The sequence below is a fragment of the Odontomachus brunneus genome, unplaced genomic scaffold, assembly GCF_010583005.1.
Source record: "Odontomachus brunneus isolate Ranch 3 - 2012 unplaced genomic scaffold, Obru_v1 Obru_scaffold_105, whole genome shotgun sequence".
NCBI lineage: Eukaryota > Metazoa > Arthropoda > Insecta > Hymenoptera > Formicidae > Odontomachus > Odontomachus brunneus.
This window is the reverse complement of record NW_022639555.1, coordinates 358770-384319: the sequence shown is the minus strand read 5'-3', so window position 1 is coordinate 384319 and position 25550 is coordinate 358770. Positions and strand designations below refer to the sequence as shown.

The following is a 25550-nucleotide window of genomic DNA, read 5'->3' as shown; positions in this document are numbered from 1 at the left end:
TCTCTCTCTCTCTCTCTCTCTCTCTCTCTCTCTCTCTCTCTCTCATGTCACCGCTACCTGAATAACTGATCGCAATACAGTTTTCTCATATTCTCTTTCATCAGAATTTACATTCAAACAAATCACTCTCTTTGATTTACAGGCGGAGATCGAAACTCGTGATATCCTCCGCGAAGGCGGAGGACTCCGGCAGATACGAATGCGTGGCTGAGAGCACTTCCGGTCATCGGGCCTCACTCGCGGCCCAACTTCTAGTCACTACTGAATCCAGAAATGTGGAAACAAGTGAGTAATTAATGTTCGTTTTCACACGAGATACTACTGCCATTCGAGAAGATCAGTCGCAAAAATCATCGCGGCAAGTGCGCGCATAACGATCGCTATGGATGAAACAAAAGTTGAATGATAATGTCCACGAGATGGAGCATCGCGAGTCTGAGAAGTGGCGAACTTTGTCGATCTGGAGGTCGATCATAAATCTTTTCTCCTTTGTGTGAACTCGTGAAAAGTGAAAAATCTAACTTTGAAAATAAATGTTCGCTTTTCACGAGTTCACGGAAAGGATTCATGATCCTCCAAGTACTGCAAAATTATTCAGTTTCCATGATTTCATACTAGGAAAAATATTGCATGATTAATAAGTAAGATCGAGTTCACATGAAAAGATTTATGATTAATGCTCGATCAAAAAAGTACATTCAATTGCAAAATGGTTTGAACACTTTCTGATAAAATTAAAAACGCAAGTGATTACATTTGCAAGCTACTACTTACAGATTTGCGCATTATTCCATTATAACAGAAGTCAAAATGACAATATTCATTCGTGACACCCGACATCACAATTACAACGGAGGATTCAGAAAAAACACAAGTATCTTTATTATATTCTTATTTATCAGATAAAAATATAATAAAAAGTCAATATTTACAGCGCGTACTGTCACTTTGGTTTCTGTTATAACCGATCATCGTTGATTATCGTATTTGATATACCTTTGACTTTATGACGAATAGTCAAACTTTTAACTATACGGCCCAGACCCTTCTCCGCAATTTTTATGGGAACATAGAACGGATTGAGAGATAAAAATCCTGTACCGTTCTGCGCTATTTGCAATAAATCTCGAGATATTAAGGCTCTGCTATTTCTCAGGCGTCCATATTGGTTTGATGAAGCGTCCATATTGGTTTATCAGAAGCGAGAAATAACGTACCGAAAGTTCCTTGCGTTTTATCGCTTTATTTTTCCCAAAATAAAATTCCCAAAATTGCGAAGAAAAGTCGCAAAATTGCGAAGAAAAGTCTGGGACGTCTTATAAAAGTGTGAATTGCTAATAGCTAACTTCAGACTGGTAGTTAAGATCTTTCGCGTCGTCATCGGCTAAGTGACAAACGTAGGAAATAAAGTTACGTCATTTATCGAATGTTTGTTGATCACATGTTGAATATTTAATATATAGTTATAATATATAATTATAATATATAATATAATAGCAGTATTCTTATATATATTATTATTGTTGAAATATGTAATTGAAATAATTTAAAAAAATAGTATTGCTTTATAGGAAGAAACTGCAAGTCAACAAAATATTAAAGCACAAAAGAGAAAAAGTATAATAGCAGCAGAGAAAACTGTTTTGCGAATGTTGTAAAATTCGTAAATCGGATAAGTATATACTTTTAAATACTTTACAAAATGACTGAGTAAAATCTAATTTCAAACTTTATATATAGCCATTATAATGCTCAATATCACATTTTACTTATTTATAGGAGATGGAATACATTATATAATATTTTATTTCTCCCTTCTCTCTCATTGGAGACTAAAATTTTTATTTATATAACATATTATCTATAATATAGAAAATATATATTATTATGATTGGTGGATCTTAAGATATATTTATTTGATCGCCAGCATTTGATCAATGCTGCAAGTTCTCGAGAAAAATCGAAAATGTATGATACATTTCTCAGCATAGCAATGAATGGAAAGAACGGAATACTGGTAGTCCATATTTCTATTGTCAAAGATTCAAACCGTTTTACAATCGAATGTATACTTAATGCAAAACGGTTTAGACACAATGAAATAAAAATCACATCAAATCGCCACGATTGAAAGCCACCGCTAACAGGCTTGTGCAGTAATTACTTATGTCAGAATCCGAAATGACAGTACATGTTGGTGCATATGTACGAGGGTAGTCCCAGAAGTACCCGGCCTAACAAAGAAAACACAAAAATTTTGAAAAAATATATCTTTATTTCTCAACATAGTCCCCTTTTAGCTCGATACACTTTTCCCAGCGATGTTCAATTGCTTCGATACCATGTTTATAGTGAGAACCATCGAGTTCCTCAAAATAGCCATCAACCGCAGACTCTACCTCTTCATTGTTAGCAAATCTTTTACCACCAAGCCATTTTTTCAAGTTTAAATAGATAATAATCTGAGGGGGCTAAATCTGGTGAATAGGGTGCGTGAGAAAGCAATTCGAACTTTAACTCATTGATTTTGGCCATCGCAATAACGGACGTGTGAGCCGGTGCATTCTCATGATGAAACAACACTTTCTTTTTCGCCAAATGCGGACGTTTTTTCTTGATTTCATCACTCAAACGCTGCAATAAGTTCGCATAATACTCGCCGTTGATTGTTTTTCCTTTTTGAAGATAATCAATGAAAATTATCCCACGCACATCCCAAAAAACTGACGCCATAACTTTGCCAGCCGATGGAGTTGTCTTCGCCTTTTTCGGAGCCGATTCTCCCCTTTCAGTCCATTGTTTCGACTGTTCTTTCGTCTCAGGTGTGAAATGATGAACCCATGTTTCATCCATGGTTATGAATCGACGCAAAAACTCGGCCTTATTACTGCGAAACATCGCCAAACACTCGATTGAAACATCCTCACGACGCTGTTTTTGTTCAATTGTGAGCAAACGCGGCACCCATCGTGCGCACAGCTTTTTCATGTCCAAATTTTCAGTCAATATGCGATGTACAGCACTTTTTGATATGCCTACCATGTCAGCTAACTCGCGCACTTTCAGTCGACGGTCATCCGATATCATTTTGTGGATTTTCGTCAGCATTTCTGGCGTGGTCACCTCATTTGGTCGACCACTGCGATGTTCGTCTTGGCAGCTCTTACGGCCTCTTTTAAACTCTGCCACCCAATATTTTATTGTTGTAAACGAGGGAGCAGACTCCCCCAGAGTAGAATCTAGCTCAGTTTTGATATTGGTTGAACTGAGACCTTTCAAATGAAAATATTGTATCACATAACGATGACCAATTTTCTCCATGTTTACAAATGTACTGAGAGCGTTCACTATTGATGGCTGCCAAACTAATACTAAACAACGTAGCGTCTTGAAACTTCAAACTTCAGCTTTATAAGGTTGATGCTTTCGGCCATAGTGATTTTTTTCAAACAACAACCGCTATCTATACGTCAGGTCGGGTACTTCTGGGACTACCCTATTACCCCTTATTGTATTCTTCTCTGGTAGATCTGAGTAAAATAAAAATACTCACGTTTCTCCTGAATCCACCACTGCAATTGTAACGTCGGACGTCACGAGTGTTGCTATTTCGACTCCTTATAACCGATTATTGTGCAAGCCGGTCAGTTCACAATCGTGATAATTTGATGAAGCGCCTTACTTCATTGTATCTAAACTGTTCTGCACATTCACGATCATGATAAAACCGGTTGTCGGCGCGTGTTAACCGTCGAGAGCCGAGTTTCGCGAGCCGGTCGGGTCGCGTACACCTGTCGATATCTTACACAAAACTTTCGAGCGCGGAGCATTTCAGATTTCCATCCGACGTTTTGATAGTCTTGCTCGTTGCAGCCCGTTGCGAGACTGATCTCTCTATGCCATGAATACGAATCGCGTTGGGTTAGCCGTTAGAAAGACCTCACTCGCGAGCAAGCGCGTCTGATCTCCAGCGATGAGCAAAATATCGCACTGATATTCGCGAGATCGATCCGCGAGCACGACGACGCGCGAACATTCGCAACGCTCTTCCTGAGTGCGAGAAAAATTATCGATCGTCATTGGAAAATGGAGTTTCGCGATATTCATCGCGGAAAAGGGCAACGCGACGCACGGATGGCCATTTCGGGAATAACATGCGCGCGCGTCGAATCCGCTGAATCGACTTGGGGAAATATCGACAGTGATTTCACATTCGGCGAGTGTGCGAAGAAATCTGGCGGCTTTCACCGTGAGCTTCCTGTCCCCCCCTCCATATATATATATATATATATATATATATATATATATATATATATATATATATATACCGTCCCGCGGTGGAATTCCTTCTGGTTCCTTTACCTTTATCCGCATGGCAAGTGCAATGAAACGAGAGCACCCGAAAGCGCTGCGAGCGAACGAGCAAGCCGCTTATTTTCTCCCTCGTGCCGAATTTGCACAAGGTGTCACGAATAAGGGAAAATCATCCATGTGTAAGGAATTGGCGCGATCATCGATCGTCCAAGGAAACCGCAAAGAAAGAAAATGCGTCCGATATTCGCGGAAATTATCGAATTTTATTCGCAACACGCAGGGAATTTTCCTTAAAGATAAACTTCCTTTAACCAAAGAAGTGCTACAGTGATCTTACTCGACTAAAATGTATTTATAATGTAAAAAAAATATGAAGAAAATATGAGATATTCAGAGACAAAAGACAAAATTGTACGCAGAAGTCATATTTTCCAACAAACATAGAACTTTTTCAACATGCGTTTCAGTTTTAAAACGCATGTAAAAAAAAGTTTTCATACTAAAGTACATTTTTTATATAGGATGTTCCGCAACAAACGCCGAATATTGAAATGGTAGACAATGAAAGTCAAATGGAGATAAGAAGTCGTTTGTCATTTTGTAATACGAGTCCATAATTAACGAGTTATTAATTAATTAAGTTTGATGCTTAGCGCGCCCTAATTGACGAAGTACAGGTATAAGAGGAGCTCACTAATCAAAATATCGAAGTTAATCCAAGAGGCGGAAGTTAACATTTTTGCGATGCACGACACTGTGGTCCGCCAATTAGAGTGCGTTAAGTATTAAACTTAATTAATTAATAACTCGTTAACTATTTACTTTGCTCGTATTTCAAAATAACAAAACACTTTTCGTTTTAGTTTATTCGATATTTGTTGGCTTGTTGGTGAAGGACACTCTACATAAAAGATGTACTTCAGTATGGAAAATTTTTCCCGTATAATTAATCGTATAATCACTATTATTAATAACATCAAATAATTATAACGAGTTTACATTTCGACGTTATCTCCACATGAGTACCGGGTGATCGATATCCATTATTGCTTGCCAACAGTGATGGTGCTTACGATATAATCGGGAATATGACCACTCACGAAATGTGAGAAGGTTAAGTCAACGATATGTCCCTTTCAGACCCCACGCACATTATAATGTACACTGGCGTACTACGTCAATATCTGATTAATCAATATCTAATTAAAATATTGAAATATCTGTGACAGCAACCATGTATACACTTTTGCTTTGAGTATATTTTATTATAAGATTGTATGCAACCTCCATCTATCAGATTGTTTTCGAAACATATGACATTTCTTCACATTTCTTGACATTTCTTTTTTTTTTGCTTTAAAAAAAATCAGGTCTGAAAGGGTGAAAACTTGCAAGCACGTTAATTAAGGATGAGATTTTTTCAAACTAATTATATAATTTCGACTGAAGATGACCAAAAGAGATGGTTCAAATGTTCTGAGCGTTAAAAATTAAATACAAGAGTTGGTAGCACATGTGTTTTTAAACAATAAAGTGCAAAAAAGACCCGCAATTGATAATTCTCTCTCCCTCTTATAGTCCTCTTATTTATTTATTATTAAGTATATTTATTATTAATTATATTAATTATATTTATTAATAATTATATTAATTATATTTATTATTAATTATATTAATTAATTAATAATTTGTTAATTACTGCTCATATAAAAAAATAACGAAGGACTTTTTGTTTCAATTTATCTACTACTACTATCATTTCAACATTTGACGGACGGTTCAACATTTGGGACACCTTGTATATGTCATGTATTGCTTTAATGTTACATTGAAAATACATTGAAAAATTCATTTAGTTGGGTTAAACAAAATTTGATTAAAATAGGATCGAACAAATGTTTCGGTTATGAGGGCCAAAATTTCGTTCTTTCTACCAAAGATTTAATTCTCTGAAACTAAACATATTTCATTTTTGTTTCAAAGAATCAAACCTTTGGTACAATATCTGGTCAAAGTACCAAATATTGGTTCTCACAACCAAAACATTTGTTCCACCTTATTTTAACCAAATTTTGGTTAACTCAATTAAATGAGTTTTCCAGTGTACGGAGGAAAAGTTTGATTTAATGAACCTGAAATGAATGAATGAAACACGTTTTGATGGAAGGAAATTTTTATTCTTAGAACCAAATTTGATTCATAAAAATCAGGAATTCTGTGTTTTCTTTAACCAAGATCAATTTAATTTCTTGGCACGTAAAACAGTTATTTCGCAAATAATGACAAACGATGCAACACGATCGATATAACTGTCATAGGAGATCGCTACAGTCAACAATCATAGCAATTATGCAATCAAGTCATAAAAGGAAAAACGTCTTCAAAAAGCCGCGAATCGATGCAAAGTTATTCTGCTTTACGGCAGCGCCAGGTCGCGTGTTGCGACTAAAAAGACATTGTTTCAATTAAATTGGTCCACCCAGAACGTACTTTCCAAACATCGCCTCATTCGATTTTCATCTATTCAGATCGATGCGGTCTATCAGATACATGGTCCCGAAATGCTGAGGAAATGCGAAAAAGGATCGATAAATGAATCGCCAGAAAAGATGAGTCGTTTTATCAGCACGGAATCCAATTATTTCCCGAAAAGTGGCAAAAGATTATTGATAGAAATGAGGAATCAATAGTTTGATTAAAATATTATGTTATCTCATTGTTAAATAAAAATAACTTTTATAACATACGAATTTTTGCAAGCATCTAATAATATTATGATAAAATACTCGGTTGCTTTCATTCACCGATTAATGGGGAAGTATACAAATAACTTGCGTTCAAAATCGAAATATGTTTCTAACTCTGAAAGGGTTGTGTACTTTACTAAGCACTTTTTATACTTTTACCAGCATTTTTGTCAATATTTTGTAAACATTCACTCTAACATCAAAGCTCAACTCTTACTGGTCTAAATTATTTATGTTTAATTCCAGCTGCATATTTCGAAAGCCTGTGTATATAGAATTATTTGTTTGAAGCGCCGGCTGAAGCTTAACGCGTTCGTATCTAAATAAGACTTATAAGCATTGTGTTGCGAAGAGTTCTGTCGAGGTTTCAGTGATCGAGTTGATCCTGGCGTCCCGCCTAGTAAATGAGGAGGTCCGACTTATGATTGAAACAGTACTTTTCGCAACTTTAATCGAATAAAAAAATGTATAATCGTAGAGAGTAATAAGGAGCTTAATTAATATGAATATTAAAAATTTGAATTCAGGAAGAGTTGATTGCGTAAGTTATAAAGACTAGAAAACCTATCCGTCACGTTAATATTGTCAACATTATTTTATTCTCTCAGCACTTAGCAAATATTCGCTCCAACATGACGACTGCCATGTGTGAAGTTGATACAACAGCTGTTTCAAAGTAAAAATTTGTTTTTCCGAAACTTCAATCAATACGGTTGTCTATATGTTTTCAATAAGATTGGCGTCGGGAGTTGTGAGGACAAACTTATTGTAACGACGTATTTCTCACGTTTTCATTCCGTGCATTTTTAGCTTCTGTATTTCGAGACATTTACGTACGATTATCGTCTAGGCATGAACGAACCTGAAATTTAGCTTTCAATGCATTTTAACTTCATGTATTATGAACCTTGAAACATAAAAATATTACATGCTAGGTACCTACTGTTTAAATTATTGCAAACACGCTTTTGTACCACAGATTGTACTTCTGATTATAGGATAAACTCGAATATGGTGGCCATACCGGAAAGATGGCTATAGGCTGTAATTTCTCTAATAATTGCAAAACATTGCGTTTGTATAATCAGTCACAAAGATAATCGACATTTATCGTAGTGTATATGCGTACATTTTTCGAAATAGCAAGATCATGAATATTATACTATATTTTTATTTTCAACTACCTGTAAAATTTCTCATGTATCCACTAAAACTTGCTGTAACGTCGAATAAATTACAGTTAAGCTATCGCAATCAACGTTAGATACATAAAGTAGATATGTAAATTGTAAAATAACATGCACTTTTATTTTTATTTTCACTATAAGTATTATTATAACCGTCTTTCACTCACATTTTGGGTAAGATGGCCCACTATCATTCTAACATTTATAAAACAAAAGTCGTTATATTTCAAAAATTACTTTCAATATTACAGTAATTAAATCTTATGTGCAATATGTTTTTGTTCAAAAATTGGATTTAAAATTTAAAGTTTTGTAATGGAGGTTTTTATTTTATATGTATATTATATTTTTCACAAATAATATGTATTAAATATCCTATACTAAAATGAATGTTTTTTTCATTATTTTATAAAATAATAGATACAGAATCTTGAACATAAAATATGTATGAATCATTTATTCCTTATGGCCATCTTGTCTTAAAAATTTAGGTAAGATGGCCAATGCTCGTGTTTTGATATTTTTGTAATAAATAATTTCACTGAAGTATTTTCCTTTTAACTCTGATAGTATTATGTACTGTAGGCTTCAATGAAGTAATGTGCCTAACGTTATTAAGAAATAACAATAAGAAATGTATTTTTTTTGCATTTTAAAAAAATATGGCCATTTTATCCGAGTTTACCCTAATAACATTTCATCAGATAAACCGATCAAAAAATTATGAACTGTTATTTATTTCTCATCGGATGTTTCCTGATTGGATATAAAAATTCATCGGCATTTTGATCGAAAATATCCGTTTGTTAATTTGTTATCGCATAATTCCTCTCAGTGTATCTGACTTTTTCTTATACGTATAGTATATTCGTAAACCATCAGGTTACAAAATATATCTGATCAAACTATTCGTTCATTGTTGTCATATATAAATTTTGGCTTCAGCCAAATGAGTATAAGTCGCGCAACACAAGTCATTATATTATCAGTATTATTCAACAAAAATTGTCTTCATGCGCTATCTGGTCTTACAGTTTGCAGCAAGCGGAGAATGCGCGAAGCTTATGAGAAACGGCGAAAACTTATAATTAATGAAGCGAAACAATTGTTTGAACCGGGTGGCTTTTTTGTGAAAAAGCTCATGGCCGCAACCAAGCGCTATTCATCTCCCCGTAACAATCCTTCGTACGCGCGAGACAAACTTCAGCGGTAATCTTCTAACGTTCTTTCGCGTCCTGCTCGCATTTCCTTTTCTTCTCGGGTATCTTTAGAGTCAACTGAGTCAACGGCGAGCGTAGCCTCGTGATTGTCGCGATCATCAGCGGAGCCGACAGCGATACTCAGGGCAGTCCGTCGCATGAAACGAGTTCAGCCCCGTCGACGATCGCGTCGGGACTAAAGTCCTTATAGTAAGAGTCTGGCCTGTATTGTCAAACTTTCTATTGGTTTTGACAAAATATGGCGGAATCAATAAGATATCTCAAATCTTGGCGAGCGATATTATTCAAATGATAGGAAAGGAACAAGAAAAAAACGTGTTTTCAATCATTTCAATAATTTTCTGTAATTTATATATATCTTATATAACACATTCGATATAATATAACAGGTTAGAAAAAATTATTTTTGACACATTATTATTATTCGACACATTTGCATGCATTACAATGTTTATATATATTATTTTATTGTAAGTATTTATTTACTTCTGCTGTTTGTTACTTCTTTACATAACTACTATTAGTACTTTAGTATTAATAAACATTAGTCTTGACTAATAATGTTTATACTGTCACACCCTATGAATTCTCCATATCTTAGAGAAGTCTTATTTCGGCTGCATTCCGAAATTCACTGTCAGTACTGAAAATCTATAGTTCATGTTATGTATACTATAGAATTTCAATACTGGCACCCTTATAGAAATATCATACTAAGAATCATTGATAATTACTTATTTTTAGTATTAAAAATACTGGATAATAAGTAATTATCAATGATTCTTAGTATGATATTTCTATAAGGGCAGTGAATTTCGGAACGCAACTTTCATGTCACCTAATCTTATCTCATCTTATCTACAACGCCATGTTTTGTCGAATTAGAAACATAGACCAGACTCTTACTACAGGGACTCTAGTCGGGACACGAGTGACGTCTGTTTACGGGCTGTACTGAGCGATCGCTTCCCCGACGTTGCACCTTTTACAGCCACCATCTCGCATAACGATGCACTGGCGGGAACATTCGCGATATGCATAACGTAAACGGCCGCGACGATCCCGTTCAGTCAGCCGCCCGCTGCGAGTCGCGCCGTATATCGATCCTGCGCGACTCGCGCAGGTGTTGGCTGCCCTTGGGCCAGTGGTTTATGGCTTTTCATAATGCTCGCGATATTTGGGCCACGCCTTTCGCCCCTGATGTTTATGCTGTATTTCAGGATATGCACCACCGTGAAACGCGCCCGAATTTACCAATACCCTCCTCGCATACACATCTCGCAAAAATAACTGACTGAAATAATAAATATCGAGATAACAGAAAGAGCTGTGAGAGAAAGAGAAAGAAAGAAAGAAAGAGAGAGATTTTAAAATGCAAGTTTGGTGTTTTTGATTCGATACTATCACTTGGATAATACTAAAGGGCCCAAAAACAAGACATATTTACAATATAATTATATTATATTATTATATACAGGGTGAGCCATTTTAATCGATAGGTCCAAATTACTCCTAAAATACTCCAGCTACAAAAAAATGGTTAAGACAAGAATTGTAGAGGACAACGGGGGTCATTTTACCGTGCTAATAATTTTGATCTTCAGATCGATTTTTAAGGTCATTCGAAGGTCAAAGTCATTTTTTAAATTAGAACCCCTATTTTTGACACGGGATTCGAAAAGAGCAAAAAATTTTACGTTAAAAATGATATTTAGATTTTTTTTTCTGAGTCCAAGAAGGTCAAATAAAAAATGATTAAAAACAATTTAGAAACTGTTAATGTTAATTTTAAAGATTTTTATGCATGATAAGTGTTTCGCGGTACTAACAAATAAAAACTAATAGAAGAAAAGTTGCAAAACGTTGTCATTCCATTTCTGAAGTTGATGCGCAATAATCTCACTTTGATATGATTATTAATAAGGCGTAATAAATAAAATTTTAAAAGTAAAAACAAACACTTTTAAAGTATTGCCTTTAACAATTTTTCTTTTTTGACTGCAGGGTAAAGACATCTTTTTTGACTGCAGGGTAAAGACTTCTTTTTTGACTGCAGGGCTTGAAAAATTTTTTTTAAATATGGCTGACTATCCTCCACGTCCACGTCGTTGTTTCCGGGTAACGCTAAAAGTATTGAATTAACATCTTCCAAGTTCTTGATTTGACCTTCTTGGACTCTAAATCTAAATATCTAAAATAATCTAAATATCATTTTTAACGTAAAATTTTCTGCTCTTTTCGAATCCGGTGTCAAAAATAGGGGTTTTAATTAAAAAAAATGACTTTGATCTTCGAATGACCTGAAAATCGATCTGAAGGTCAAAATTATTAGCACGGTAAAATAACCCCCGTTGTCCTCTACAATTCTTGTCTACCATTTTTTTGTAGCTGGCGTATTTTAGGAGCAATTTGGATCCGTCGATTAAAATGGCTCACCCTGTATATATAATAATTATACAGGGTGTAAAAAAATTAGACCGACAAACTTTGAGGGGAAATAGAGGACATAAAAACAAGCATATTTTGTTAATAATGTTTTTTTCTACGACGCTTCGTTTTAATATTACAGGAAATAGGAATTTACACATATATTTACATATATTTAATATTACAGGAAATAGGAATTTACACATATATTTACACAATCACAAAATAGGAATTTTATGATTTTAATAAAAAACAAACATATAAGTGGAAACATTAAATTTATTTCAATTGCACATATATATTTTAACATATTGAATGGCAATATTTATCGTATTTTTCTCGAGGAAGTTTTGCCAGAACTCATGGAAGACGTGCCACTTGTCACAAGAAGGCAAATGTGGTTCCAACACGATGGAGAACCTGTCCATTTTAGTGCTACCGTGCGCAATTACTTGGACCAAAGATTTAATGAGCGCTGGTTAGGCCGAAGAGGTCCTATTGCATGGCCTCCCCGGTCACCAGATTTATCTTCGTTTGACTTTTTTTTATGGAGGCATATGAAAACTCTCATTTATGAGACACCTATTGAAACAGAAGCAGAATTAGTAGCCTGAATTACTGCTGCAGCATATCAGGTTCAGAATATTCTTGCAGCCTTCGAGCGTGTGAGACAACCAATGTTTAGACGATGTCATCTTTGTGTTGAAGCAAATGGAGGAATTTTTGAACATTATAAATTGAGCTAATCAATTGCGCATTTTTGTTCCGTTCTTTTGTTCATTGTTTTTTGAAAATTAAAATATATATGTGTAATTGAAATAAATTTAATTTTTCCACTTATATGTTTGTTTTTGTTAAAATCATAAAATTCTTATTTTGTACCCTGTAATATTAAAACGAAACGCCGTAGAGAAAAACATTATTAACAAAATATGTTTGTTTTATCCTCTATTTCCCCTCAAAGTTTGTCGGTCTAATTTTTTTACACCCTGTATAATTAAATATAAAATTCATGCTATGCACACAAGAAAATATACGTACTACCAGATTGATGCAAAAGGTTTACTGTGTTTGTGAAATAAAATAGAAGACAAACTTATCCAACTTCGAAGAATTAATAAATTAATAAATGTTTACGAATAAATAAATTAAGAATTAATAAATTTTTACGAATAAAGTTAACAACACGAACTCTTTTAAAAAATTCAAAAAAAAGCACTTTCCATTTTCCTTTTAATATACAAACTTCTTAAAAGAATTTAATAACAAAATAACAAATCTTTTGCAGCAATCTAATAAAATAATTTTGGATAATATAAAACATAATGAGGATTCAAGGTCAATCGGAAAGCTCCTAAAAGATCGACGATATAATCAGGAAATAAAAAAAAAAACGAACGAGAGAAGCAAAGAAAAGAAAACAATAAGTTAAAAGTGGAAACACCGCGTCATCGGTGTCGTTTCCCGCGCGCAAACATCTGCATGCAATTTCATTCAATTCGCAGTATACGATGTGTCAGCAGTAAATTTGCGACAACAAGGAAGCGAGGACCGTCGGCGGGTTCTCGCTCGGGTCGGGGAGTCGGCATCGCAGGTGATAAACCAAGGATTAAGCACCTGATGCGATAATGCTTGTACGGCTCAGTGGTTCCAGCAGGGTCGGTAAAGCTTGCGGTTCACCACCGAGCGGTTCCGCAAGCTCGTATGACGGACAAAGGACGACAATTACAACCCTGGTAGAGCCACGTCAGGGTTTCATATAGCCCTGCTGATGGCAGGGCCCGGTGGCGGAACGTTTCCGTGCGCGATGATTCCATACCAGTTCTAGCGGGTGGCAGGTCGCCGATGCGAGGAAGGGGGAAGGGGGAGGAGAGAGAGAAATGGGAAGGGAGGGAAAGAGAGGAAGAAAGAGAGAAAGAGAGAGCGAGAAAGGAGAGCATCGAGTTTTCTGGAAATCCGATACTCTCGACCTCGAATAATACGTTCGACAAATTTTAGGGAATTTCAAGGTGAAAACGGAGAAGAACGAGTAATCGAACGTGAGAAATTGAAAATACACCCCTCTCTCTCCATTTCTCGCGGACCAGTTAGAAATTTTTGTTAAAATACGAACTCGGTGGGAGGGATCTTCATTTCCCCGTTTCTTCCGCGATTTTCTGCTGCTGTGCGAATTGTATTTCCACAAATTCCATGTAGCTTGCGTGAGAGAAATTATTAAATCGCGTGAGAGATGTTATTTACAAATTAACCCTCTCCTGTGAACGAGTAGAAAATGATACGTTAGCGAGTGACGCAAAGGGGTAAATCACGGTACTTTTTGTGCGGAAAAAGTATTAAGTTAGTAGGCAAAAAAAAGAGGTAAATGCGCGGCAAATAAGTATGCATTGCTGCGACAGTCCGTGTAGACCCTTTCTTGCGCTACAAGTGGGGGCTAATAAATCTTGCGCTTTTTAAAGGCGATCTATGTGAGCGCAATGGCTGCAAATTTTCCGCATAAAATTCAAACGCCCTCGCAATAACGTGTTTCTTCGATCTTCCGTGAAAATTTAAAACCGTGACCGTTCGTATTGTAAACTAATTCCTCGATATAAAGACTTAAAAGTATTAGGTGGAAGGCTCTATTTTAAATGGACATTTTTAAGGCCATTTTTATCTGCAGAGTTTTCTGCTACAGAATGAAAACACATGTAGAATATTGACGTTTTACACGCTTGAAACGCTCGTTGTTTCGAATGTCGGCAAACGCTTTTGTATTCTGGCTTATTGTTATTTCCATGTAACCGACATAATTTGTAGGATTGTTTGGAAACCCTCATTGCATATACTAACAGCCAGGAAAGTCGCAATTTCCACAAAATAATTCGTTAATAAGAGAACATGTGAGTATATAGTTGACGCCATATTTGCATATGGTAACTATTTTAAGGACCAGTTCCAACTTCTTGGTAACTGACAGTTAAATGTCTGTCCTTGTTTTTTCTTCAACTCAGATAAAAACAGATTTAACTTTCAGTTAACTTTCAGTTAACCAAGAAGTTAGAACAACCAAATCCAAGATTCTAAATCCAAGGCTTCTAGTGTTTGTTTTGTTCAACATTATTTAAATTAAGAGAGAAATAAAGTCAATAAGAGCTAAATACTAGATGTTCGTGCAAATGGAATGGGGAGGATAATGATGTTTGTAATGTTAAACGCACGCGCTGAATGATTTTCCAGTCTTTCAACGTACGCGATGAGTCACACCTTCTACTAACAAGCCGACCATGAAAACCCTAATATTTTGTGTTTCTTGAATACCCACCTTATTTAATACTCCCAATGCGCGTTAATTAATTTTTTAAGTTGCGAAAAATATTGCCTCAACCAGAAGTCGAACCTGGATCTCTCCTTGCCGAGCGAGACGCCATACGAATTCGACTACCGAAGCTTCGACAACATTCCTCGCAACATTATATTAAAATTCTTATAATTTGTTATTCTCAAGAACATAAATATACTATACGCGCATTTCAAAGAACCAAAACATGTGTCTAGAACTCTAAAGGTAAAACCTAAATTAAGAGAGAGCCTTCTTTCCTCGGCAAGTGGGGAGAGATCATTATCCTCCCCATTCCATTTGCATAAACATCTAGCATCTAGCTCTTATTAGCCTTATTTCTCTCTTAATTTAGGTTTTACCTTTAGAGCTCTAGATACATGTTTGGTTCTTTGCAACATTATTTAGCTACTTACGGCAATTTACCATCGCATTAATTGCTGAGGAAGCTGCAAGAAGGTTAAGAATGCAGTGTTATTTACAAATTAGCTCTCATGTGAACGAACAAAAAATGCCTATGGATAACAATTTCATCGTTATCGAGTTCTTTAAATTTACAAAACACTGATAAGAATTCGAATTTCGACAAATTACTTTAACTCTTTGGAGCAGCGTGGTTTCACCGTGAAATCACTTATTAGAACCAAACCATAGCTTCAATCATAGTGATCTCACAACGATCTCACCGCTCAGCCTGTGCATAATGATGCACTCTGCCGATTTTTTGTATTACTCGTAGTATACGTTTCAATTTATTCTGTAAAAATAGGAAAACAGAAACATTTAATTTTAAAAGAATTGATATCTTGGGTTGTCATTCTAGACATGTGACATATAATATTCTATTATAATTCGAATTTTGGAAGTTCAGCGCAAAGAGGAAGGTGCTTCAAAGAGCTAATGGGATATTCTTAAAATTATAAAGATTGGAAAATTTTAAGAAAAAAAAGGTCAACTTTTTTTACCCTTTAAAGCAGATCCGCTCTACATTCCTCCTCCCCCTTAACGATTAGAACGATATAATACTATATAATAGTATATAATAGTATTATATCTAATACTATATAATAGTATTATATCGTTCTAATCGTCGAGGGGGAATGTAAAGCGGATCTGCTTTAAAGGGTAAAAAAAGTTGACCTTTTTTTTTCTTAAAATTTCCCAATCTTTATAATTTTAAGAATGTCCCATTAGCTCTTTGAAGCACAGAACTTCCAAAATTCGAATTATAATAGAATATTATATGTCACATGTCTAGAATGACAACCCAAGATATCAATTCTTTTAAAATTAAATGTTTCTGTTTTCCTATTTTTACAGAATAAATTGAAACGAATGTAATACTCTTAACCAAAATAATTACTTTAACGCTGGAGAATCCCACTTTTGCCAGGTTGCGTCGCTGCGTCTCGTTCGAAAAACAACACGGCCAAACTGCGGCCGAAACAAAACGGTGCGTCATCTATCGAGACGATATGCCTATCGATCCGGGACGCCAGAGGCCGTGGCCCCCGCGCGTAAGTCAACTCTTTGCGGGTAAACGACGCGGAACGCGCATTATTGTATCAAGTTACGCCGCCGCGGCAGTAAAGCGTGCCATTGTAGCTGCACCGGCAATTGTTAGAACGTAGTGCTGCCGGAGAATAGCGAGGCACGCGCGACAAAGAGAAAGAGAGAGGGAGAGAGAGAGAGAGAGAGAGAGGAGGGAGAGAGATAGCGCGAGAGAAGGAAGAAGTGGAGGGAAGAGGAGAGTAGAGTAGGAACATTTGAGCTGTAGTAAAAGTTTGTGGTAAATGTTATTGCAGTCTAGCGTACCGACACCGCACTTTCGAGTAACTCTAGGCTTATAAAGTTTACCACAATCTGTTACCACAATCGAGCTTGTCCCTCGACCATGGGGGAAAAGGGGGAGAGGCAGGGGATTAATGTCTATACCCGTCTGGCCGCCAATATCGGGGCGCCGCGCGGCTCTATTTTTCCGCGCGTTCTTTTTTCCCCTTCTTTTTTTTTTTTGCTCTCCTTTTTTACACTTTTTTTTGGAATCTGCGAGCCGCTGAACCGTGCGAAATGCACGCGCGCGTGGAAATTCGCCTCCTGGAGATGATCCTCTTTATTTGCAGGGTTGAGGGGTGGTTTATTCGAACAACGTGGCAGCACACGTCTAAACAACGTGCACCGTCCTGATGCTACGGTGGGAGGTTTTACTGTCAGAATGTAAGGGAGATCATTCGCGATATAACTTTTAATAAGAACCTGCGTAAGTCGCGCGCGCGAGCGCGCAGGCACACATTGCTTTCGGTGTTGTAGAAAACGCGAGGACGTCGAAATAAAGAGACGTGGCATTTAATTTCGCGAATACACTTCTGAACGGGAGAATAAAATTCTGAAATGCGCGCGGGAAAGAGAAAAAGATAGAGAGAGGGGTCGGTTGAATTTATTGTGTACGGTGACGGTGCGAAGCATTATGCTAATTTAATAACAAACTCGCGCGTCGCTTGATAAAAACGATATTGCGTGTAGCGTTTCGCGTAAATCAAGAAAACGGCGCGGGGGCGAGACAAGAGACGTTTCAACGTTCCCACGGGGCGCAGGGCGCGGCTTTATAATTCGCAGCGTAAAGATAAAGAGACGCTTACGATGAAAATAGGATCGTACTTTGCGCGCGTTCAGCGGTAAGAATAATTTAACACGAGAACGCGCTCGTCGCAATGTCGTCGCAATGTGCCGCAATCTCGTTCCAATAATTACGCCCGAGCACACCGCCCCATCGATGTTGATTCGCATTTGCGCTTATGCATTTTGCCGATTGCATTATCCCGTCGCGTCTCCGCGACCAAACAACGCCAGCGCGAATCTCTGGCTCTGTGGATTTCAAATATTAACTCTTTCGAGGTTTCTGAGAGGCGGGCACCCTTCGGCGTGTTTATTTCTCGTTCGTGTGTCGTCGCAAATGAATTGTCAACGTTAAAGGTCGCGACGTTTGTCAGATAACTCTTACGATATTCCCGAATAGATGAATCTAAATGTACGAGAAAGAGAAACGAAAAGACAGAAAGAGACAGACAGGGAGAGATAGAGAGAGACAGAGAGAGAGAGAGAGGAACTAAAAGACAGAAAGAGACAGGGAAAAGTGAAAAGAGACAGAGAGGAAGAGAGACAGAGAGAGAGAGAGAGCGAGAGAGACAGAGAGACAGAGAGACAGAGAGAGAGAGGAACTAAAAGACAGAAAGAGACAGGGAAAAGTGAAAAGAGACAGAGAAGAAAAGGGACAGAGAGAGAGAGAGAGAGAGAGAAAGAAACGAAAAGACAGAGATTGACAGGGAGAGATAGAGAGAAAGAGAGAGAGAGGAACTAAAAGACAGAAAGAGACAGGGAAAAGTGAAAAAAGACAGAGAGGAAGAGGGACAGAGAGAGAGAGAGAGAGAGACAGAGAGAGAAAGAAACGAAAAGACAGAAAGAGATTGACAGAGAGAGATAGAGAGGGAGAGAGAGAGAGAAAGAGGAACTAAAAGACAGAAAGAGACAGGGAAAAGTGAAAAGAGAGAGAGAGAGAGAGAGAGAGGAACTGAAAGACAGAAAGAGACAAGGAAATGTGAAAAGAGACAGAGAGAGGAAGAGAGAGAGAGGGGGACAGAAAGAGGAAGAAGGAGAGATGTGTTCTGGAACACAGTCTTCATAAACCGAATAAGTACATGATAACTAAAAAAAGATAGAAAATAATAAAAATGAAAAAGTGGTGCTATTGAACATGCATTATATAATAGAAATTGTAGAAGTTAAAAAAGGTTTGGTTTAGGGCTAGTTGTTCTAACTTCTTGGTAAGCTACCTAATTGTTAAATCATATATTTGTCTTTGTCTAATTTGAAGAAAAAACGAAGATAGACATATGATTCAACTATCAGCTTAGCAAGAGATTGAAACAATCGGTCTTTAAACAACTAGATTCGAGTTGAATAAATTCAATTTCTGAATTGTATATAACGAAATAATTGCTTTAATTCTTTCAATATTATTCTGATGTTATTAATCTCCTACTTATGGCACATTTAATTTGAATTTCCACTTATTTACGGGAATAATAGCTTTTAGTATATAAATATAAGTATAGTGAAGAGAGGACACAGTCTATCAATATATAATACACTATAGAGCCAATTAACGACATATCCTAGCATTAAATAGGGAGACGATTAGGAAATTTCTTAAAATATTAGAAGAGTTACAAAAAAATATCAATGGCGCGAGAATACTCATATAAAATGTACAGACGATTAACGCAGTTGTACTTTCCATAATTCGTTCGGTGAAATTAAGCATAGAATATATCAAATCTACACAAATCTCGAGACAAAACGCTCAAAGTAAACGCAGAATTTCTGAAAACAACTTATAGTACTATTCACTAATTTATATATGAACATTAAATCATGAAGTATACGACGTTCCTCAAACGTTAAAAAGTTGTGTCGCTGCAATTCCGATCGATATTCACAGGCATAAAGTCACGCAAGCGATACCTAACGAGACGAAAAAACTTGTGCTGGATATCCTCAATCAAAGACTTATAATTTAACTGATAAGGAGACCGATGGATAATCCAAGTGAGGACGAACAAGAGTTAATACAGAGCCTCAAGGGAACATCAGTACGTATGTTCTGAAAACTAAGATGACCAAATTTCCTAACTCTGAATTCGGGCCATTTCATAAATCTGTGAAGCGAGGGGCGGGGAAGGGGGATAAAAAGATCCAAAAATTATTTGACAATCATTGAAAATGATGGCAAATCGGTGTCCCGAATAGCACTCGAAAAAATTCGGGACAAAAGATGAAAAATCGTGGTCTGGTCATCTTATGAAAACATTTAAACGTTCTGTGAATAAATTCCAGAATCTTATATACGATATCAATGATTTGAGCTAAGTATTCAATAAAATTGATTAATCATGATGTTCATCTATCCCGCAAAGTAACGGTAACCAAAGGAGTTGTCAAATACACCGACCGTGCGTGATCAATGGAAACACACAAATAATTTGCATTACTAAAATAGAAAAACGTTTATGAAAGATTTGTATTGAAAGGATATGTTTCTGAAAAAGTTTACTTTTTAACATACGTTTAATAGGCATTTTTTGATATCTTTAATCTAATTTGACGTCATCCTATTACTTGGGTTAAGGTCGGTGTACCATTTTGCTTTAAGTCATAAGCCATAAGTGAATTAACCAACTATAGTCAATTATTCTTATAATAATCGATTATGGTTAATTAACTTGCTTACGGTTTAAAATAAAATTGTGGACCTATTCGACTTAAAATAATTAAATATAAGAAATATAAGAATATAAGAAATATAAGAAATATAAGAAATATAAGAATCGACTATTACTGCTATGATCTTTCAATTTTCGACGGATTGTTTTATCACACTGCACATAGAAGATCTATTTGGATAATTTGGATTCATAATAGAGTTGCATTTTTACGTAATTCCGGATAAGAATATATTCTATTTTTTTCTTATTATATATGTAAATTATTTTTTCCATAAAATATTGATACGTTATGAAAGATAAAAAAGTATAAACAAGATACAAAAGATATTAAGTCCAAATAGATCTGGTATTCGCAAAGCGACGATTAATTTAATTATTATATTATAAATTAGAGATATTCTATTTCATTACTACATTATATTAGAACTACTTTATTTTATTACAACTCTACTTAATTATATTAGGAAGAAAATAAAAAATTATATCGGACAAATAATATTTATAAACTAAATGATAAAGAATGTTTAATGAATTATATCTTTATTGGTCATTATACTAAGAATATGTCAACGTCAGCGTTATTTTCATTATATTAATATTATAATTTAATAATGCCAACATATTAATGTCACCATTTCTAAAAATATTTTAACTAAAAACTATGGAATTCCTAAGAAAGCAAATCAATGTTTTTATGAATTCTATCAACTTTTTTACTAAAAATCATCTATCTTACTGCCATAACAACTTCGCTAGAAATCAATTTTATTTTTCAAGTGAACTGTTAAATCTTTCAAAGTTTTAATTTTCTTAGTCTTACATCTATCTCTCTGAAGAACTTTTAACTTTTGTGATGTTTTTTCATAATATTTGCGAAATATTTGCCAATTACGATCAGATACAAAATCGTCACGATAAAAATCACATATCTCGTAATACGATTCTATTTAGCTGATATTTTTACTTTTTCTAGAATACAATTATTATTAATAAAATATAACCAAAAAATATCATGTTCTTTTACTATTAACTTTACGTACTTATAAGTATATTACTTTCTTTTTGTATATTTTCGTATATTTGGCTGCTTTTTTTTTTAATATGTTAACAACAACAGTAACTGCCTAACATGATCTTAGAGTCACAAACCTATTTTAGGAAAATAAAAAATTAGAAAAGTAAAATATATTTCACCTCATATGTGTTGAGTACTTTAGTTTTAAATCCTACATATATGTAAACTTTTTTAAATGTGAGAAATTAATTTTTGGGCAGAGAAGGTTAAAGAAACTATTGTAATAATTTTTTTTAGTTGAATAAATCTTGTAAACGTCTATTGTTATCAAAGCTATTGTACTTATTGTCTGATTTACTTAACTTTCCATTCAGGGGTAAAAAATAATTATTCATATTATGCAGTTAAATTAACTTTTTTCGTAAATGAAAGAACATTTACAGCGTCTATATAATTAAATTTCAATCCTGTTGACATTTTACTTCTACTTTTTAATTTTTGAATTGCAATTCCAATATATGAAATTGTTAAACAAACTTAATTTTATTCAATTTCATTCGATTGCATAGCTGATGCAGCCAAATTTGCTCAACACAAGAACTTAGTTTGTTTTACCCGATTGTTTTTCAGCGCAAATATTACACATTGAGCCCTAGTAAATATATAAAATATTTTTGTTTTCCTTTTTAAAGCTCTGAATAGTGACCGCCGTGAGAGAGCAAGGGTGAGAAAAAGACAGAAAGACAAACAACAAATTTTCACAAGAGATCGGGGATTTGAACGGACGGGCGGAGGAAGACGAAAGAAACTACGGATAACTTTATCTTCCGTGGCGCTTTAGATCGACAAAATACGCGGCAGTTAAAGGGAATTACAGCGATGGGCAGGGGGTTGACGATAAGAATAATCGAAAATAATTCGGTGGATCACGATAAGACGTGCGGAACGACGAAAGCGACGGACGGACACCTCGAGCGCGTTTAATATTCTCTCTCCTTCTTTCCCTCCCCCTCTCTCTCTCTCTCTCTCTCTCTCTCTCTCTCACGCCCGGAGGTGCAGAGAGGAAAAACAGAGACAATTAGGAGAGCCGGTGCAGCTCTCGGGGCACAGCGGAATGACGAGATGGAAGCAATTACGGTAGGTAGGTAAGCTCTTCTTCGTTGTGCCGGCGAGCTTCGCGGACGCTACGAGGAAGAACGATAGTTCCCGTTGCTGCCTCGTCTTTCGTGCCATTGTGCCTCGCTTCGCTTTGCTCGCGAGGGGAGGGGGAGGGGGAAGAGAGAGAGAGAGAGAGAGATCGCGCATACAAGGTCGAAGGACTTGTGTCACGGATATACGACTCACTGTTCTTGCGGAATTAATTAAGAGGATCGATGGAATCGCTTAAGCAACGCTCCACCAGCCGATTCAGCTCCCTCATTTCCCGGCTGGGAAAGCTCTCCGAAACTTTTAATACCCTCCGCTATCCTAGAACTACCGCGTCACTCTTTCACTGACGAATTCCAAGGCGACTTGTCGCCCGCGATAAGTTGAACGGAGAGGGCATCGTTCGTTATTTTAATCTTGCACGTTAAACGGGGGATTTAAATGCGACGGGAAAGAAAGCTATAAGCGCCGGCAATTAAAACCCTGGCGATGGAGGAGTGCGGATGATACGATTAAGATATTAAAATACATCAACAACGAATGAAACGCGAGATATCGGGGGAGTAAAGCGCGTAAAAACATATCGATCGCGCGATTTTAATTTCCGTTTCTCGTGCGCGCTCATATATTAGGTGAGCAAAAAAGTTCTGAGCTTTAGATTTCATACAACCGAAACAACAATTTAAATTTTATTTATCTTCCCGCCCTTTTGCGGTTTTAAAGCGTTGACATTTTAGCTTCTAAAACGCCATGCGGTTTGGCGTTTGATGCACATAACCTCAAAAGTTAGTAGCGTTCACGATGGCAATAACAAAAGAGCATATTCGATTTTCCATCCACTTCGCGTTTCATCTGAAGAAAAATGCTGCTGGAGCAGCACTGAAATGATTTGTACTGAACAACAATGATTTGTACTGAACAATTGACCAATTTGAGAGATGCATTAGAAGAAAAGAGGCCATTTACTGGCTGACGAAGTCGTAAAGTGATCCTGCTTCATGACAATGCCCGACCACATGTTGCGAAAGCGACTCAGGACCATATCTTTGCGTTAGGCTGGGAACTTTTCCCGCACGTGGCGTATAGCTCAGACATGGCGCCTTCCGATTACTACCTATTCCGGTCGCTGCAGCATCACTTGGCTGATACACATTTCGTGAGATTTGAAGAGATACGAAAATACATTGATGACTTTGTCGCTTCAAAGCCGCTGAACTTCTATCGTCAAGGAATTTGCAAGCTACCCGAAAGCTGGCGAAAGGTCATTCATGCAAACGGGGAATATTTCGCTGATTAATATCCTTTTGTTTGTTTTTGAATAAAGATTGAATTTTGCGAAAAAAAGCTCAGAACTTCTTTGCTCATCTAATACATACATACACACGTGCACGTGCATCATACATAGGTTCGTCATCGCGAACGAGACGACAACGGCGAAACGGTCCGGACGACGGGACGCGTTTCAAGTGCCGTAGAAAACCGTCGTACGTAGCATTGTTTTGCAAAGAAGAGAGAATGCATCAAACTGGAAAGTAAAGCCAGCGACCGTGACGCGATTCCGTGCGAGAGCTTCGCCTGGGCGGACTGAATAAACAAACCGGACTGAAGTGGAAAAGGACGGAGCAGACGGACCAAGAGTGTATGCACGCGCGCTACTGCTGTACTACTCGGGCGAGTCGCGGGCGCAGTGGAGTAACTGCAGGCGCGTTATGCACGGTTACCTGAGCGCGAAGACCACCGGAGGATACTGAGGCGCAGAGGGATAGATAGAGAGCGAGAGGGACAGAGAGAGAGAAAGAGAGAGAGAGGCAGACAGAGAGGACGTGGCTGATCCTCAAAGTACTTCGGGCACATTGTCTCCACAGTAGAGGAGACGTGTCCCACTCGCACGCACGGAAATGTATAAATGAAGACAGCGACAGAGCGAAAGAGAGAGAGAGAGAGAGAGAGAGAGCAGAGAACGCCCTATGCGTTCGTCCGTAACGCTCGTGTTAAGGTTAGCGTGTATAACAAGTGCGAAGAATAACAGCTCGGTGATCTTCGCGTGCGGAAGCCAAGCGACAAATGTTGCCGCGAATACCCATTTCTCTCTCTCTCTCCCCCTCACTCTCTGTTTCTGTCTCTTCCTCCCCCTCTCTCTCTCTCTCTCTGTACGACGACGTCGCGGTAGAGAGAAAACAAATCTACATGCGTTGTAAAGTCTATCGAGAATGTAAAGGAGTTTGGAACAAACTTTCTGGAATTTTGATAATAAAATTGTTTGCCACTTATTGCCATTCATAGTATAAAAAGAAAGATAGAGATAGTCTTCCTCTATGTTTCTAAGCTAAGTACGATTTTGTAAATCGTATATTTCTTTTCTCTAATATAAATGAGATGTAAGCACTATCGTTGCGAAGCTGTCCAGTGCAGCTCAGATTAACAACATATAAAATACATATGTTCGTGCAGCTTGTGAAACATTGTGTTAAACTATATCAGATCTGTCATAACAAGACGTGATTTCGTGCAGCATTTTTACGAAAATACTTCGCTTATTTCTCCTATTTCAATCAATTCATGAGTGATTTTTATCATTCCATATTACACCAAATGGTACATCATGCAGTTGCAGAAGACTTCATTCTAATTAATGACACGTCACTTAAGTTTATTCACTTACAATGGAGAACGTCAATACAAAGTTTTGGAACGTTCAAAAATTTACTCACCTATTTTCGGACTTCTCTCTTTTTTCACTACAATATTTTTTTATTTTAATGTGAGAAGGTCAGAGAAAAGTTTCTATATTCTAAAAAGAATACTTGACGATTTCCACTATTCACAATAGGTAAACAAAGCGTTTTGCAAACCGGTCCCTAATATGCCTTTGTCTCCTCTACAGTCTCAATGAGCCTTC

The 25550-nt window shown here is 36.6% G+C and overlaps 1 protein-coding gene across 4 annotated transcripts in view; it reads left to right on the top strand.

Moving 5' to 3' along the window:
* LOC116849070 (protein vein) overlaps positions 1 to 25550 on the top strand; it is a 934475-nt gene that overhangs the window by 651723 nt on the left and 257202 nt on the right. For all 4 annotated transcript variants that reach the window (XR_004379067.1, XR_004379068.1, XM_032825856.1 and 1 more), the window contains exon 3: positions 143 to 285. Coding sequence is in view for 2 of the 4 variants with exons in the window: in XM_032825856.1 (XP_032681747.1) it covers positions 143 to 285 (143 nt within the window). In the remaining 2 variants the exon portion in view is untranslated. The remainder of the gene's footprint in view (positions 1 to 142; positions 286 to 25550) is intronic.